Source organism: Catharus ustulatus, chromosome Z, assembly GCF_009819885.2.
Source record: "Catharus ustulatus isolate bCatUst1 chromosome Z, bCatUst1.pri.v2, whole genome shotgun sequence".
In the NCBI taxonomy this organism is placed as follows: Eukaryota; Metazoa; Chordata; class Aves; order Passeriformes; family Turdidae; genus Catharus; species Catharus ustulatus.
The window spans coordinates 8,950,096-8,967,569 of record NC_046262.2 but is presented as its reverse complement, the minus strand read 5'-3'; the positions used below and the strand labels follow the sequence as shown (position 1 = coordinate 8,967,569).

The following is a 17,474-nucleotide window of genomic DNA, read 5'->3' as shown; positions in this document are numbered from 1 at the left end:
CAGTCTTTTTATCCCTTCCACTGCCTAAAGAGAGCCTGTAAGAAGGATAGGGAGACGTTTTTGACAAGAGCATTCGTGACAGGACGAAGAGTAATGATTTTAACATGAAAGAAGAGGGGTTTAGATTGGATATCAAGAAGAAATTCTATTCTGTCAGGGTGTGAAGCACTGGCACAGGTTGCCCAGAAAATCTGTGGATACCCCATCACTGGAAATGCTGAAGGCCGGGTTTGATGGGGCTTTGAGCAACCCAGTCTAGTGGAAGGTGTCCCTCCCCATGTCAAGGGGTTGGAATGAGGCGAGCTTCAAGGTCCTTTCAGCCCAAATAATTCTTTGATTCTGTGATGACATCATCCCCCTGTCAATGGATCACCCCCATAAAAGTCCCTTGATGTTGTTTAGTTCATGAGCTTGGGCTTCATCTGTCCTAAGAGTCTTTCAGGGCAGGAGAGACGGTGTGTGGTGGCGTCACATGTAGAAACCAGTTCTGATTCCATCACTCCTCGGCTTGGCTGGTTTCACCGAAGCTCAGCCTTCACTAATGTCAAAGGAGAGATGGTTTAAGATCTCCAAATTTAGAGAGGCAAGGTGCCCAGTGATGCTGATGGGCCGTGGAAACTCTATGCAGTGCTGTGTAGCAATTAACATAATCCAGTTTAATTTATTGACTATTCTCACCCAAAATCAAAGCCTCTTGGGCCACACACTGGACTTGAGAGACGGGCACAAGGCCCATGGGTTTTGCTCTCCCTGTGCACTGCTCCTGATGGGAGCACTGTGCAAACATTCCCTGGCATCAGCAGTGCTTTCCATGGGTGCCAATATTGCCTCTGGCTTTCACCCTGGCCCAGGGCCCTTCTGAGAAGAGATGGGCACTGTCCCCTCCAGCCTCTCCCTGCAGCCCCTCACTGCCCATGGCACATCCCAGAGCCCTGAGGGGACAAAGCCCCTCACCAGCACCGCTCCCAATCCCTGGCAATGTGGTCAGCACAACTGAGGCCATGCAGGAGGGGAGCAGCCATTCTGTGAACATTTATTCATTCCCTTCCTCTTGTTACTGGGCACTGAAGGTCCTGTGCACCAAGTACCAAAACAAACAGATTTCTTCTTCCTCTCCCTGCCAGCCTCAAGGGCGCCTGGCCAGGGTGGTGGTGGCAATGACCCTGGTACAGAGCCCTCTCCTCACTGTCTGCTGGAACCCAGCCTGGCACCTCCCACCACAACACACCCTGAGAAAGTGTATTTTTCAAAATACTTCTTTATTTCTCTCAATACCGACATTACACAAAAAAAAAAAAAAAAAAAGAAAAAAAAAAAGAAAAAAAAAAGAAAAAGAAAATTACAAAAAAACCCACTATAAAACATTCAGGTCTTGTTGAAACTGAGAAAAACAAACCAGCTTGCATCTGTGTGCTGGCCTGTCTTCTCGTCCACCACATTTCTCCACACTGAACTCCACAGGGACCAGTGGAGGGAACCACGGCCTTCCCTCGCTGGCCAAAGCGGGTGATTGATTCAGCAGTGCCTCACAGGTCTCCTCACCCCACAGGGTAACACTGTACAGCTGCACCCCAGCCCCAAGGACACCCCACGCACAGCCCCCCCACCCCAAGGGACCCCCTGCTTCAAGTCAGTACATTTTTTTTTAAAGGAATTACAAAAAAAAAAAAAGGGATTCCTGGGGTCTGGGGGAATATTTTGGCAAGGGTTTTCTTGGCAGTGCTGAGGTGAAAGAGGAGCTGTACAAAGCCAGGTGGAACGCACCTCCCGCTCCACAGCAGCCCTTTCCTGGGAAAAAAAATGGGCATGAGGCAGAGTGGACTGAGAAAGGTAAGAAATATAAAAATTCTCCTGATGGAAATCCAAAGGTTTTAAAAAAATACAGTATTTGAAAATGTAGCCACTAAGCAGACTGCCTCATGCACCTCCCAGCTCCACCCTGATGTCCAGAAACACCTCCTGAATGAATTGTCCCTGTAGAAAAATATATACACATGCCTCTCTCTTCTTATTAGAATCCCTAATTTGACCTGAAACACTAGTGAAACCCACAGCTCTGCTCACGCTTGGCTCTGCTTTTGCACCCAGATTAGTGCTACACGCACACACAACCCCACTCTGGGGGTTTGCTGTTCGTGTGGCTGAATCATCCCCCTTTCAAAAAAAGCCTGGGTGCGTCAGGCCAGTATCCCCAATACAGGCAGAGAAAAACCTTTACGAAGTTATCTAATGAGCTCTATATATATGTATTTAAAAAATAAAAGCAGCAATGCAAACTCAACACATCTGATAAAAGAAAGCTCCACCCTGGGCTTTCCCCCCTCCTCCTGCTGGCTGGGCCCTGTGGGCAGCAGGTGCAGGCAAACGCTGCCCAGGGGCACTGGGGACATCCCCGGGCAGGGGCAGGAGGCTGGATGGACCATCCCCACGGGCTCCGTTGTTTGGCACAGCCGAGGCTCGGTGTAGGCTTGGCACAGGAGAGCGGACCACGGCTGGACTTGGCACCGTGGCCCCAGGTGAGAAATTGTCCGGCTACTGGGGGGGCCACCGCAGGCAGGAGTGATCGGCACCGCGGCACACCCGGGACCCCAAACAGCAGCAAGTATCAAAGAGGGGAAGAGAAAAACCAGCAGCGGGGAGGCCAGATCCTGTGGAGTCCTATTTACACAGCGCCGGACCCCGACAAGTCCAGCTTCTTGTGGGAGGAGTGGCCTGAAAAGCAGGTGACATAAAAAACCCACAACACGACGCACCTCCCCGGGTGAACGGCCCAAGGCTCTCGCTCATGCGAGGCAAAAAAAAAATGGACCTCTGGGGAGAGAGAAAAGATTGGGCAGCTGGGAGAGCTGTGGCTGACAGGAGTCTCCCTGTTGTTGGAGTAAAAAACCGGCCAAGAAGAATGGATGGGGGGTGGGTCGGATGGGGTTTTGGGGGCAAAAATGTTGTGTGAGGGGTTGTTTTTTTGTTTTATTTTTTGCATTTAAAAGTGCTGTGGCACCTTGGCTCTGTGCAGGCCAGGTGCTGTGGCACATGCGTTTGGAGTATTGCTGCTTTGGAGGAGAGTCCCTGGGCTCTAGGAGCATGGGAGGTGCTGCTTAAGGATCTGTCTTGTCTGGGGAGCTATTCTGTCCGGGAAGCGGATTTTGAACTCCACGATCAAGTCTCCTCGCTGGCTGGGGGCCTTGGGGAAGGGCAGCCCCTCCCCACGTAGTCTCTTCACTGTCCCTGGCTTGATGATGTCATTGCAGGGAAGCGGGATCACCCGTCCATCAATGGTGGGAATGTTCACGGTGCAGCCGCACAAGGCCTGAGGGAGCAAGAGGGAACAGTCATCAGATGGGGCTGACACCCAAAGTACCCCGACAGCCACACCCTGTCCCCCCTCTGGCTGCTCCCCCGGTTGAACCGCCCATCTCTCTTTGGATGCTGCCCAAGAGCACTGGGTGATGCTCACCACTGTGAGCACAGCTCTCTGCTGGCACCAGCCCCGTCCAACCATTGTGAACTGGGCTGCAGGAGCTGTGCAGGAGAGGGGTGCCCCAGGAGAGGGGTGTCCCAGCTCTCATGGGGGGTGGGACTCTCCTCCCCACCTCCTGGACTGCCCAGAAGGCACCACCAGCAAGGACCCAGACACCCACAGCAACAGCACAGGCTAAATTTAGCCCTTTTCCAGCCTCATCGCCCAGCCTCGGGCAGCCGAAAATCCAGCTGAGATCATGGGATGCTGCCACAGCCCATCAGCTGTCACCCTCCAGAGCACGGCAGCTCTGCCCGGTGCTGGGGTTATCTATAGCACAGCCCATGTCCCATGTCCCATCCCCGTCACCAACAGCCCCCACATGGCTCTGCCAGATGGGACAATGGTGTGGCTGTGGCACTGAGCTTCCCTGGGAGCTGGGCTGCTGGGGGGGCTGGTTCCCATCTCCTGCCCCACTGCACAGCCAGCAGCCGGGGTGGGGGTGCCACCCTGCTGTACCCCAGCCCCTAGGAGCAGCCGCACACCGGCCTGCATTGGCAAGCCACGTGATGTGGGAATGCAGCAAGAAAATCCTTGTGTCCTTAAATAACTCAGACAGCTCTGTCGTACATGTGGGCAGGATCGTCTCCAGGCTTTCGGCAAGGGCTGAGAGGACTGCAGAACGATGCTTCTGGAAAGGGGTGGGGGCTGGGGGGGGTTGCTGAGCTATAGCCTTGAGCTTCCATGTGAGGGCTGGCACAGGTTTGTCCCTCTGCACTGGGTCCTGTGGGTCCCAGCCCTCCCAAAACACCCTGCAAGGGCAGCGGAGAAAGATGCAATTGCAGCTTCTGGGGTAGGTGGGGGAATGTTCTGCATTCCCCTCCCCAAGAAAAGCCCCCAGAGGCAGAGCAGCAACAAGTACCAGGACAAACATCTTATGCTGGCCACTGGCTCTGAGATGATGGATGGGGCTTCTGCAGTTGAACCAAGGCTTTGACCCAGACGGTTTGCAGTGGATCTGTGCCAGAGCTGGTTTGGGGTCTCTGTTGAGTGGAGAACAGGGGAGAAGGTCCTGTCTCCTTTGCCTGGCTCATCTGCACAGGCTTCCTCCTGGAGAGGACATCCTCCAGGGATTAAGTCTTCAGCCTGCAGGAGGATGCCATCACCAGCTCTGTGCGAGCAGCAGGTGCTTGGCTGATCTCCAGAAGGTTGGGGGGAAAACAAGGGACAATCTCCCCACATCAAGGAGTTCATGCTGTGCGTTCAGGCGAGGATGCCAAAGCCCTCCTGCTCGCTGGTGCCCAGCGCAGTGTGCCAAGAAAGGACACCTCCAGCCACAAAACAGAAAGGAGAACAAGAACTCCCTGTGCGAACACGTGGATGGGGAAAGCAGGCAGAGATGTGAGCAGAAGCGGGCGGTAACAGCGAAGGCAGACAGGATCTTAATGTTTCCTTCCCAGAGCCAAGACGCAAGAATCCGAGGCGATCGCTCCTCCACCGTATGTCCCTGTTTTTCATTCTTCTTGCTCAACTTTGCTGGCATTTGGGAAAGCGGTTGCTGAAGTAACCACGGGAGCTACCCCGCATCCTAGAAAGAGGCTTGGTTTATCCCTGGGGATGAAATCACCCTGGGTTTGAGCGCTGTGCTGTGCGAGCAGAGCTTTATCTAGGTCACCACTGGGTCCTCCTCCGCTCACAGCGAAGCTGCCGGGGCGGGTGTCGCCATCGGCCGCGTCCCGGCCGGGATGAGCCGAGCGCGGACGCTTCAAGGAAGGTGACGCCAGGTAAAGGGTGCAAAGTGGGATGGTGCCGAGGGCAGGCATTAGGCAGCAGCCAGGAGGGCACGACGCCCTGCTGAGAGTGCTGCCTCCCGGCAGAGGCAGCTGCCAGTGGAGCTGTGTGTCTCCTTCCCCCCGCGGCTCCCTGATCTGGCACACGCCTCTGATTTTAGGAAGGAAGACAACGAATTCCTGGAAAAGCACTCCTACATCTATGATTTTACAGCAGACAGGTGGCAAAAAGCCTGCATTACCCTGGCCAAGCACCCAGCAGGGCCGGGATTTGAAGGCTGGGAGGGCCTTCCAGCACCCATCACCTGCCAGTTTTCCTGACAGCACTAAGCTCTCTCACGGCAGTGGCTGAGACTAAAACTTGGGCTAGAAAAGGCAGCCTTGCAATGCAGAAGGTGTAAGGAGAGACCTAAGGCTACACCCAGAGGCTGAAGAGATGGAGAAATTGTGCTCTGTCATATACTGAGGTGGTAGCCTACAGAATTGGAGAGCTCCCAGCATCTGCTCGTGTTCCAGAGCACTTAAGGAACTTCTTTTCTTGGAAGACGAACGCAGCAGAGTTTCACACTGCCCTAGCAAGCAGAAGACTGGGGATGACAGGCAGACCAGCAGCTCCATGAGGATGCTCAACATGTTGGGCTTGTGCTGGAAGAGGTCAGAGACCAGAAATTCCAGCGGAAAGACATGGGGAATTTGTCTGGACCATCAATTTTCTGCTTTCTGCATTGTGCAAACCCACTGCCAGCATGAAAGCCTTGCTTATGGAGCTCACAGGTGACCAGCACTTCTAGTGCAACAGCTGTAGCCCATTGCTCCAGTTGCTGCTTAAAAGTCAACTCCAGGCAAGAGTCCTTTCAGCCTGGCCAGTGCACAAACTTGGGCTAACATGGTCTGGACATCAGCACAGCCAGGTCGCGGTTAACTTTACAGATAAGAGGAATGAACAGAAGGAAATATCTGAGATATGGCATGCACAGCTCCATAAATAAGGCAGTCTCTTCCAAGTATTTCTGGATCAGCCAGGAGAACCAGCTACTGCGGGAATAAACCTCTGCACTGCAAGGGAAACTCTGCTCCTGAGTCTGCAAGTTAAATGGAGCTCAGTTTGCTTCAGAAGTGCCCAGCTCTGCCTTGCCTGTGTGCTTTTTGCCCCCAGTATATCTGGTCCCAGCCCAAGCTGGGATGCAGAGCCATCGCAGAGCTCTCCTGACTTCCTGGCACACTTCACAAGATCACGTTTTTCTGCCTCAGGTCTGGCCCATTGAGCTTATTTCTATTAAATGTATTTGAGAACATAAATCTGCCTTCGGGAAGGAAAAAAAAAATCAGCTCATTAAGAAGACAGACAGCGTCTACCGTCTGAAAGGAACAGCAAATGGCAGCTGCCAAAAATGTCAACGTTAAATGCAGCTGCCAGCTGGGATTTATTAAAAGGTAGTTTTACAGCAGCAGTGGCAAACAGCACATCTTGTACTGAGGTAATCTCCCCTTTCCTCTCCCACCTTCGTGAAGACTGCTGGATGATCTGATGCATCCATCTAGCCCCGCTGTGACCTCCAGGACTGGCAGCCTGGAAGTATTGAGTTTTACTTATTGCTTGGATATTTAATTTGTTTGGTTGTTTATCTAGGAAAGCCAAAATACAGCTAAAGCACTGCTCAGGGAGGGCAAGGGATCACTTTCCTCCACGTGATCCTGCTCTCTGCCCATGGAAGAGGCACCTGCTACAACCCTAGGCAACCACAGTGGGCTCAGCTACAAGAAAAGCAGGAATCATCAGGCTGATGCCACCCACCCTGGGTTTTCCCTTGCTCCTACCAGAGGATGTGGCCTTCGCTCCACATGCGAATACCCTACACTAAAATAGAAAAACATGACATACAAGAAGGGAGAAAATGGGTAAATACCACCAGAACTGGCTCAAGAAGTGAGGTGTGTTCAGCAGGGATGGCAGTGTCAGTGTCCCATACTCAGCATGGAAGTCAAGCACCTCCGAAGTCAAGCACCTCCAAAGTCAAGACCAAGTTGGTCTCTGCGCCTCCTTTCTTGTTACCTACCTGGTCTTTGCTATCCAAAGCAGAGGAAGGACTAACTCCCATCTTGGCCCCAAATGCCATGAACGAGTGCCACCTCACATCCCATGGGATTTACCACCTGTACTCACCTCTTTAAGACTGATGTTCGCCGTGTAGATCACGTTCGTCCCATCCCTCTTGAAGTGCGAGTGAGGCTTGTCCTTGAGGATGAAGACGATGTCTGCAGGGATGTTGTCTGGAGTGGCATCCCCTTCTTTGGGGAATGTGATTTTGGTGCCCTCCTTCCAACCCCGTTTGATGACAATGTTTAGGATCTTGTCCTCAGTCCGCATGGTCCGGCCATCTGCGTTGAGCCTTCTGCGAGTGATCTTCATCCTCTTGGTGGATCCATGGTAGATCTCTTCCAGGGACACCTTGAGCTCGTGGATCACAGGTGGGTCCTGGACCTTCCTCCGTGTGTGCAGGGACTCCTGGTGCCGCCGGTGAACCCCATTGATGCCATTGAAGCCAAACCGGCCGAAGGCACTGAAAGGGTCGTCGTCATCATCCATATCCATGTCTTCCTGGTCAAAGCCATTGAACATCCGGGAGCGGCTGCTGGCGAAGAAGATGTCGAAAGGGTTGGAGCCTCCAAAGAAGGATGCAAAGGTGGCATGAGGGTCTCCATGGAAGGTGTAGTGGAAGGTGTTCCCTGAGCCACCTGAAGAGCCACCTCCAGTTTTGAGACCTGGAAGAGAAGGGGGAAGAGGAGACATGAATACTCCCTGTGGGGGAATGCTCTGCAAGGACTGCACTGCCCAGGCGGGAGAACAGCCTCTGCCACCTCCAGGGAGTTCTTCCACCCTCTCCTGAGTGTGCAGATCACCCCCGCAGCACAACCACCATGAAGGCACCATCTCCACTCATGACACACAGTCCTACCCCTATACCCTGCAAGTTCAGAATCCATTCTGATTTATTTCCTCTATCTCTAAAGAAGAACCTCTATGATTCTCTCCACCCAATTCATCTAATTTTAATATAAAATACATCCTGTTCAGCCCATCTCCATTCTTCCCCATGAGCAGGCTCCTACCTGCCCCAAGAGCCTTGTCTCGGAGACTGGGTATTAGGAAAAATTTCTTCACAGAAAAGTTGGTCAGGCATTGGAACAGGTTGCTCAGGGAAGTGATGGAGTCACCATTCTTGGAAGTGTTAAAAAGGTGTGTGGATGTGGCACTTAGGGACATGGGTGAGTGGTGAACATGGTAGTGCTTCATTAAATCATCTTAGAGATCTTCTCCACCCTCAGTGATTCTACAGGCAGGTGGAGGTGCGCAGACCTCCAGGTCAGCATGCAGCTCCCTGCACATTGGCTATATAAAATGGATCATTTGGCAGCCTTTCCCATGGGAAACTCCCCTGCCAGGACTCAGGCTGAGCCTGATGTCACTGCAACTCATCCCAAGTCCCAAGGAGTCAAGGCACGTGACAAGTGCCCCCCAAAGAGGTCACACATGCTCTGCAAGGCTATTTTTGACGAGGAGGGTTGGGAAGGGTTAAGCCAAGCCTAGCACAGGGACTATTTTCAGGACACACCAGTGACAGTGAAGGACTATTTCTGACAGGCTGTCCTTTGTCCCAACCCCACAGGCCCCTTCCACAGCAGGACAAGTTTGGGAGGGGGGGTCTCTTCTGAGTACTGACGTCAGTATTCTGGGTGGGCTTCCTGCTTCACCTTGCTAACACAGCAAGTGGAACCCTGAAACTCCTCAAAATACTGATCTTCATTGCCCAAAAAATGGGAAACAAAAGGTGTGGGCAAGATCATGGAACATGAGAGGTTCAACAGTGATGGGACATGGGGGAAGATGGTCTTTAACTTGATGGGGCAGTGAGGGACCTCTTACCCTCTTCCTTAATTCACTCTTATTTTAGATGCCTGCAGGCGATGGGGATTTTGCCAAATCCCCAGTGAGCCCTATTGCAAATAGACTGTACAGCCAGGAGGTTTCACCTTTAATCCCATGACGCCAGCCTGAGCGGCGTCCGATTTCATTGAGGCCTCCCGGGAAAAGCTGGTTTCCCACTTGAGAGAGTCTCTTCTCGTTTTACAGGGCAGCAAATCACTGTGCCCGGTGCATCCATCATAGCCCTGACATAACTAGCAGGTCAACAATTAACCCACTGCTGCTTAATCCTGCCGGTGGCTTTTGGGGGGATGCACCTGCCTGAGAGAGGAGCTGCCTCTTCCACCCAGCAGCCTGCTCCTGCCAGACCTTCTGCTCTTTTAAGCACCCAAGTCCTGGGCTGATTAATGCAGATGCTATTCGGCACTCTCCTCGAATGGGGTTGCACTCTTCCATCATCGACTAATAAGGCCGCCTGCGTTGGAGCGGCTCTCCTCCTCCTCCTCCTCCATGCCAACCACCAGACAACAGCAGCCGCTTGGTTTCAAAACAAGGGCCTATTACTTAAATTGGGAAAAGCTTTGAATCCTGTAGGTCAGCCTGTACCAGGGAGGACAATGGGACCAGTGCCCAACTGCAGGGGGAATGTGGGCAGCAGCAGTACATCTCTGCTGTGTTATTTAGGTCATTTAAAGAGCTGCTGACGAATTATCCCAGGTATGACCCAGGAGGTGAGCCCCTTCCATTTCTCAGCTGGTGCCCTCAGTTTTGGGGCAGAGGGCATGGGGAGCCCAGCCACCCCAGGAAGCAAGATGACAAATTGCTGGAAAAGTGAAGCAGCCTGGGGAGGACTGGGATGAGAGGTAATTTCTGACACCTGTGGAGCCTTCACTCTCTCTGATTCTTTGGCAACCAGGCCCATTTCAGGAGTAGGCAGGAAACACTGAAACACCTTTCTGTGAAAACCCTCCCTCACCTCTAAAACTGATTTGGACCCCACATCCCTGCCTCCCAGTGGGCAGTGCTTATCCCCTTACCTTCCTCCCCATACTGGTCATACACGGCTCGTTTCTTGGGGTCACTCAGGACATCATAAGCTTCTGCAATCTCCTTGAACTTCTCCTCAGCACTGGGGTCTTTATTTTTGTCGGGGTGATATTTCAGGGCCATTTTCCGATAGGCTTTCTTGATTTCATCTTCATTGGCGCCGCTCTGGATGCCCAAAATCTTGTAATAGTCCTTCCCCATGACGGCAACGCTGCCGGGAGCCGAGTACTTATTCCTGAAAGGAGAAAGACAGCTCTTCGTAAGGTGAATATCACACAGGAGCAGCTGGGGACGGGACTGGCACACACTTATCACGGAGTCGATGCTCCCTGTGTCTCACGGGCCAGCAGCACCAGAGCCAGCTCAAGTCCACGCTTCCCAACAGAGGTCAGAGCCCCAGTGCCAGAATGTATCCCAGCTCTGGTTTTATCCCGCTGAGCCCCAAGGCTGGGATGGACAGACTCATCTCTGAGGCTGACAGGGGAGAGAGAGCTCAAGTTGGGGCACGGTGCTATTATAGGGGCCACGCCACTGCTAACGTCAGGCCAGGACCACGTCCCTGTCCGTCCCCCCGGCTGAGTCAGGAGGGCTGAGCTATGTCCAAATGTAGCTGCCGGCCTGTGTCCACCCCCTTGCCTGCCTCTCTCCCAGCTGGGGACCTGAGACCCAAGTCAGGGTGATGACAGCAGGTTTTGGAGGCTGAAAGCAGTGGCAGGGACCACACTGTGCCTTCACCTTAAAGGAACTTCAAACATTTTGTTCCTGAAAGCAATTGGCATTCAGCTGGAGATAAGCGCCTCCGGCTGTCAGAGCCATAATTTGTATTTAGCGGAGAGAGAACGGAGCCGTTAGACAGAAACATCTTGTGATGGTGGGAGGGCTTTTTTCTTTTTTCTGTTTTTAAAAAAAACCCAACACTTTCTAGCCTGACTTGCACTCCCCGAGAGCCTCCAACTGGATCTTGCAGTAAGCCAGGAACTCAGGGCTCACTCGCTCCATCGCGCGGGGGCTGAGGCCATGCCCATGCCTATACTAAGGCATGGAAAACCCGGTGGCCGTAATTCATCCCCCAGTCACCGCTGGAGTCACAGCCACCCAGGGAGCAGCCAGGGCACATGGCAGGACTGCTCCTCCAGGCAAAAGCTAACAAGTCCCATGCCTCTCCACGGATGTTTCCCACTGCTCCTCGACTTTTGGTTACCTGGCAGCAAACAATTGACACCCTGAACCCCAGGGTCTGGCCTGGCCCCTCACATTCAGGGCTCATCCTGCTTCTCCAAGGTGCTGCCTTAGCAGATCTGCACCCCACTTCTCACATTCTGCTCCCTACTGAAGTCCAGCTTTCATCCAATCCTTGCTCCTGATCCACCTCAACCCACTGTGCCCCTCCAGCAGACAGATTTTGGCATGGGGTGTGAGCCTTGGCCCTTTTCTTCACCATCATACAAGCCACCAGATGTCCTCCCCATCCTTACTCTATCCATGAGCTCCCACTGGAAGTCACAGAGGGACTCCCCCCCACCACAGCTCAATCAAGGGTGGCTGTGCTGCCCTAGGATCCATGACTGGGTGCTACTCTAAGTAACTGGCAGCCCCAGCAAGCATCCAACACTTGCCTTGGGCCATACCTTGGGCAATGACCACCTACAGGAGCTTGGCCACCTCCACCCAAACCACCAACTTCTCTTCTTTGCTCCAGCCATGGAGGAGAAGCTTTCCTGTAGCTGGGAAAGGGGGGGGGGCTAAGGCACCCCCAAAGGACACAGTGAGGGAAGATGGGGGCATCTGCAAACACTGTACAGCACCCCAGGCAGCACACAAAAGGTGGGAGGAGGTCCCTGGGGACATAAAGAGCATCTGACAGCATCTCCTGTGGCAGCTCCTGGATGCCAGCACATTTCTATACCAGCTCCTGCATGCAGAGATGCCAGCAGCACCCAGCCCACGCAGGTGCTGGGGGATGCTCTGCCCCCAGCCCACATCCATTTACCCTCCCCATTTACCCTCCCTAAGTGGCAGGGAGGATGCAGGAAACCCTGGGGTGAGCAACAGGCTCAAGAGCCAAGAGCTATCCTGTCCATTCTCCCCACACAGGGTCACTCCAACACCCTGCTTCTCCACAGCAGCCTCCAGTGGAGGGCAGGGGCTCCCTGAGAACAGTACTGGGATGACAATTTCACCTTCCCACAGCGAGAGCAAATCAAGCAGTGCTAAAGACAACCCCATCACACCCTAGCTCCAGCAACACAGAGCTGACAAACCTTCAACTGTTGCAGCCCAGAGACCACAGTGTCTGGCTGTGACCCCACACAGCCCAGCCTGACAGCACCACTGGGACACCCTCACCTGGCCAAAACCCCACAGCGCTTCCCATGAAAACACATCCCGTCCTGACAAAATGCTGTTGCCCCCCAGAAGATGTCTGGACCTGCCCACTGTCTTTGGCCAGGGTGGGGATGCCTGATCAGAACCTCTGACCTGAACAAAGACCCCTTCATCTGGCTGGGCACGGGGAAGGGAATTTCTGTACCAAAACGCATCCCGATGCTGCGGTTTACCGTGCCAGAGAGGACCAGGTGCTGGCGAGTGACCCGGTGGGTTAAGGCACGCTCCCGAGGCTCAGCTCACATGCACAATGGTGGCAAAACACGACTCTGTCCCCGCACAGCCTCCCTCCTTCCCTCCCACCTCTCTGGGATCAGCTGCGCCTTGCCACCGATCCTCTCCCCCTTCTGCTCAGTCATCCTCTCCTGACTTCCCATTTAACCCCCTCGGGAGCTGTGGGGGGTTTCAGGCAAGCAAAGGCATTTCTGTATCGCCCTTGCAAATCAGATGACCCCAGATAAACCATGGCCACCCTGCCTTGGTGAAAACCACAGGCATTCCCCTGCCCTGCCGAGCCAGCCCAGCCTCCATCGTCCTCTTGCAACCACACCAAAAGAAAAAAAAAAATTAAATAAAGAATAAATCTTTGTTCCGGCTCCGCACATGACATCAGCCCGAGCAACCGCTGGGCGAGCGCGCCAGCTGAATAGCGATCGTTTGACATAATCCCTCTGCTCGGCAGTCATCTAAGCGAACAAACCCACCCTGGCAACGGCACAAGTTTTTTTTGTTCCATCTCGGGGTGCAAGGTCACCGCGGGATGCCAGGGACAGGCGCTGATGGTTTAACGAGGACACAAGGTCGAGAGGCGGAAACCCACTTACCGAAACTTTACGAACACATTCATAGTCCAAGCTGTCATTTTTAAAGGCTCTAGTTTTATTTTAAACATCGCGGCTGTCCGCAGGCGGCGGCAGGTGCTGTGTGCCCGGCCGGGAGGCACTGGAGGGTGGGAGGAGGGTGGCGGAGTGAAAGGTGCTGGCTCGTGCCGGGGATGCCGCCGCCGCCAAGGGATGCTCTGCTGGCGAGTCCCCCCCTCCACCTCCTCCGGCACACCCAAAGGGCAGCTCTTCGCCAGCCCGGCAGCCGTGGTTGGCTCTGACCTCGCTCCCAGGATGGCTCCGAAAGGGCTCCTCCGGTCGACGCGGTGCCGCCGGGGAGCTGCCGTCCTTTGTGTGCTTCCCAGCCGCGCACGGAGAGACCCTTCAATGGAGCCACTCGCCGTGCCGTAATTTTCCTTTTAATTGGTTTCTTGACGCTCTCTTGTTAAACCGACAGATTAAGACACTTCTGCTTAATCCGTCAGCACTCCTCTTCTCCGCTGCCGCAAGGCACCCAGCCGCCTGGCACCGTCACGTCCCCCACGCAGCCCCCTCCAAGGAGCGCAGGGAGCGCAGCCAGGAGCCCCCCGGTGTCCCCAGAAACGACTCTGCTGACGCCCAGGGCTGAGCACCCGCCAGGCGAATCGGGTAGGGAGAAAAGTAGGGCGGCGTTGATATGGAAAAAAGTCACGTTAACCAATGTGCACCTCCCCAGCTTTTCCCGTTCGGATGCATGGGGGTCCCTGTGTCCCCCTCACCGCACGCCGGCACCGGTCCCCCGGCAGAAGGGATCTGAGTGCCGCACTCCCGCCCGGCGTCCGGGGCTCCCCGTGGTGGCAGGGCAGAGGGACGGGGACGGTGCGTCCCACGAGCCCACGGCGCAAAACCTACTTCTGAGAAGTCACCTTCAGGCACGCCAAGGAAAGCTAATGCCACCGCGTCCCCTCGTCTGTCACCGTCACTTGCAGGCCACGGAGAGCACCCTCTCCAGAAGCTCTACAGCGAAACTAGGCAGCCGTACTGGGGATATCACCAGGTAGCTCCTGCATCCCACCCGCGGCAAAGAGTCGGGCGAGCGACAGCCCCCATCCCGCCGTGTCCCCAGGGGCTGCGGTCCCGCCGGGCTCCGAGCCGGGCGGGTTCGGCGAGGCGCGGGTGCCGAGGCAGCGCATACCTCTCGGCGCGGCTCCAGAAGAGCAGGATGGCCGGCATGGTAGCGTATCCCGGGTTCAGTCAGGGAGCTGCTGGGGATCTTGTCGCGCCGGGGCAAGCACAGCCACCCGTGCCCGTGCTGGATGGCAGCCGCAGGCAACCAGGCAGCAATGTCATGACTACCCGCAATGAATCATCCCCTCCCCGAGCCCCCACACGCACCGCCCGCCTCCCCCTCCCCACCGACAGCCCCACTGGGGTGCCGGCACCTGCGTGGGGACGGGGTTAACCCTCCCCTCGCTGCCTCTGCCAGCACAGCCCCCGCTGCCAGCCCCGCCGGCGGCCGCCTCCTGCGTGGGCACGGAGCAGGACCCCCGCTCAGAATTTCCCCAGAGACGGTCCCACATCTCCACAGCCGCGAAGTGCTGCCTCCTGCGTGGGGATGGGGTCGAGTCCCACTTGCCATGCTAAGACCCGACAGGGTCCCCCATTTTCCAGACCTATCTGGTGCTGGCTCTTGGGTGGAGATCGGGTCAAGCACCTCACAGCATCTCCCCAGGTAGGTTCCCCTCTTTCCAGCCACACTCTAGTTGTGCAGCTAGAGTCAAGCCCCACATGCTGCCTCCCCGTGTAGGGTACCCCATTTCCAGACTCACCAGGATACTCACAATGGCATGGGGTTAAACCCTCTCACTGCACAGACCGCCACCCCATGCCCCCTGCCCAGCCCGACTGTGGGGCCAAGAACTTCATGGGGACGGGATTTATTCCCTTCCCAAATCCAGAGACACTGTTCTTTTTAGGGGCTGTTACACACATGGGGGTTCATTCAGGCATTGTGCTCCGGTGCACAGACCCACAGGGGTCCAGGACTGACCCCTTGCCACCCCAAGCCCCACTGGGACTCATCGTCTGCTCAAGAGGAAAGCAAGTTAACCCTTTCCGCCTGGTCAGTCCTCCCAGGAGACACTGTCACCTCGACTGGGGACAGGGGTTAACCCCTTCCTTGCTGGTGGCTCTAACCCTGTTACTGTCACCTGAGTGAGAGGTTACCAGCTTTCTCACCAGCCCCACTGGGATGCACAGGTACCCCCAGGGAGGTGGTGGAGGGGTGTTGACCCCTTCCAGGCCTCACCACATAGCTCAAACAGAGCACATTATTCCCTCCAAAGGGAAATAGGAGAGAGGGATTAACCCTAACCTCACCACCCTCTCTAGCCCCACAGGGCTGTACTGCAGCCCCATAGCAGGGGGTGTTACCCTCTCTCTCCCTGCCCCACTTGGATGCACTATTTTTGTTGTGGGGCAGGGGGGATTAACCCCTTCCTGACACAATCTTCACAGGGACACATGGTCACTAGATATGGCAGCCCAGTTAACCCTGACCCACAGCCACCCCAAGAAACCCTGACACCCCACCCAGATGATGCCAACTCCTTCCTCCCCAGCCTTCAGCCCCATAGAGACTTCATATCGCCCCATGGTGACAGGACAGGGTGGCTATCCTCTGTTCCTCACTCACATGGGGCAAAGGGGCTAAGCTCCCAGACCCATAGCAAAACCCTGTCACCCCTTGGGGCAGAGAGGCTGATCCTGCCAGCCCCCGGGGACATCCTGCCACTTCATAAAGCAAAGGTCACGACATCACGACAGACTGTCACCCCACGGGTTTAGTGGGGCAAGCACCCCTTCCCAACCCTATAGGGATATGCTGTCACCCCACGGGCAGAGAGGCCAATCGCCTCCAGCCCCACAGGGACATCCTGTCACCCCTTGGGGCCGAGGGACTGTCCACCTCAGCCCCACAGTGACACCCTGTCACCCCTTGGGGCCGAGGGACTGTCCACCTCAGCCCCACAGGGACACCCTGTCACCCCTTGGGGCCGAGGGACTGTCCACCCCAGCCCCACAGCACCCCCCGTCACCCTCGGGCAGGGGGGCTGACCCCACAGCGACACCCCATTAACCCCGACACGGGGGCACTGCCCCCGCCCCACAGTGACCCTCAGTCCCCCCCGAGGCACTGGACAAGACCCCGCCGGTCCCACACCTGCCACCCCCGGGTGGGGGTCCGACCCCCGCCCAGCCCCACAGTGACACCCCCTCGTCACCCCGCGGCGCAGAGTGACGCCCCACCCCTCAGTGACACCCTGCTACCCCCCCAGGGCGGGGTGACATGGCCCCCCCAACCCCCAGCGAGCCGCTTCACTCCACGGGGCACAGGGGCTAATTCCGCCCAGCCCCACGGCAACAACTTGTCGCCCCACGGCAGTCCCACAGTGACACCCTGCCACCCCACAGCGCGGGGGGACCGGCCCTCACCGCCGCGGTGTCACCGCGCGGGGGCACGGCCGGGGCCGGGGTGCGGGGGCACGGCCGGGGCCGGGGTGCGGGGGTCGGTGTGGGGGTGCGGGGGCGGTCGGGGGGGCCCCCCCGGCACTCACCGCTCCCGCTGTCCCGGGGCGCCGCGCGCTCGCTGGGCCGCCCCCGCCCCCGCCCCCCGGCCGCCACGTCAGGGGAGTCCCGCCCGCGCGCGCCACGCCCCCGTTGGCCCGGGGGGCTGTCCATCGCCGCACCGCGCCACGCTGATTGGCTGTGCCTGAAGGGGAAGGCGGGGCGAAGGCGGGCCCGCGCCCCTCACCTGCCCGCCTCCCTCCCCCCCGCGCCTCCCAATCGCCGTCTTCCATTGGCCAGTTCAAGCCAGCACCGCCCTTTCGGCGCTCTCTGATTGGTCGGGCGCTCGCAGGCAGCGGCGGGATCCCCGGGGGGAATCTTCTGGAAAAGCGTGACGTCACCGAGGAGCCGCGCCTGAAGCCGTTCGTGCGCGCCCCCTCCCCCGCCGCCCGCAGGTGCGGGGGCTCGGCAGCGGGGGCTGTGACCCGGCCGGGGCGGCTCGG

The 17,474-nt window shown here is 56.5% G+C and overlaps 1 protein-coding gene across 5 annotated transcripts; it reads right to left on the bottom strand.

The window, feature by feature from the left end:
• Positions 1-2,135: 2,135 nt before the first annotated feature.
• Positions 2,136-17,064, bottom strand: DNAJB5 (DnaJ heat shock protein family (Hsp40) member B5). Of its 5 annotated transcripts, XM_033085957.2 has the most exons (5): positions 14,600-14,790; positions 13,429-14,049; positions 10,210-10,454; positions 7,412-8,010; positions 2,136-3,307 (listed from the first exon to the last, which is right to left on the bottom strand). In XM_033085957.2, exons 2-5 carry the CDS (start codon positions 13,494-13,496, stop codon positions 3,074-3,076), a joined length of 1,146 nt encoding a protein of 381 aa, XP_032941848.1. In that variant the 5' UTR covers positions 13,497-14,049; positions 14,600-14,790; the 3' UTR covers positions 2,136-3,073. The 5 variants fall into 5 exon arrangements, with proteins under 5 accessions (XP_032941848.1, XP_032941850.1, XP_032941849.1 ...); XM_033085959.1 differs by lacking the exons at positions 13,429-14,049; positions 14,600-14,790 and adding an exon at positions 17,022-17,064; XM_033085958.2 differs by lacking the exon at positions 13,429-14,049 and having other exon boundaries at positions 14,600-14,788.
• Positions 17,065-17,474: the final 410 nt, after the last annotated feature.

Coding starts and splice junctions, on each gene's coding strand:
- DNAJB5 (XM_033085957.2), bottom strand. CDS start 13,496: ATGTTTAAAATAAAACTAGAGCCTTTAAAAATGACAGCTTGGACTATG. Junction 10,455..13,428: donor AATGTGTTCGTAAAGTTTCG/GTAAGTGGGTTT, acceptor TTCTCCTTTCAG/GAATAAGTACTCGGCTCCCG. Junction 8,011..10,209: donor TGACCAGTATGGGGAGGAAG/GTAAGGGGATAA, acceptor CTTCTCTTCCAG/GTCTCAAAACTGGAGGTGGC.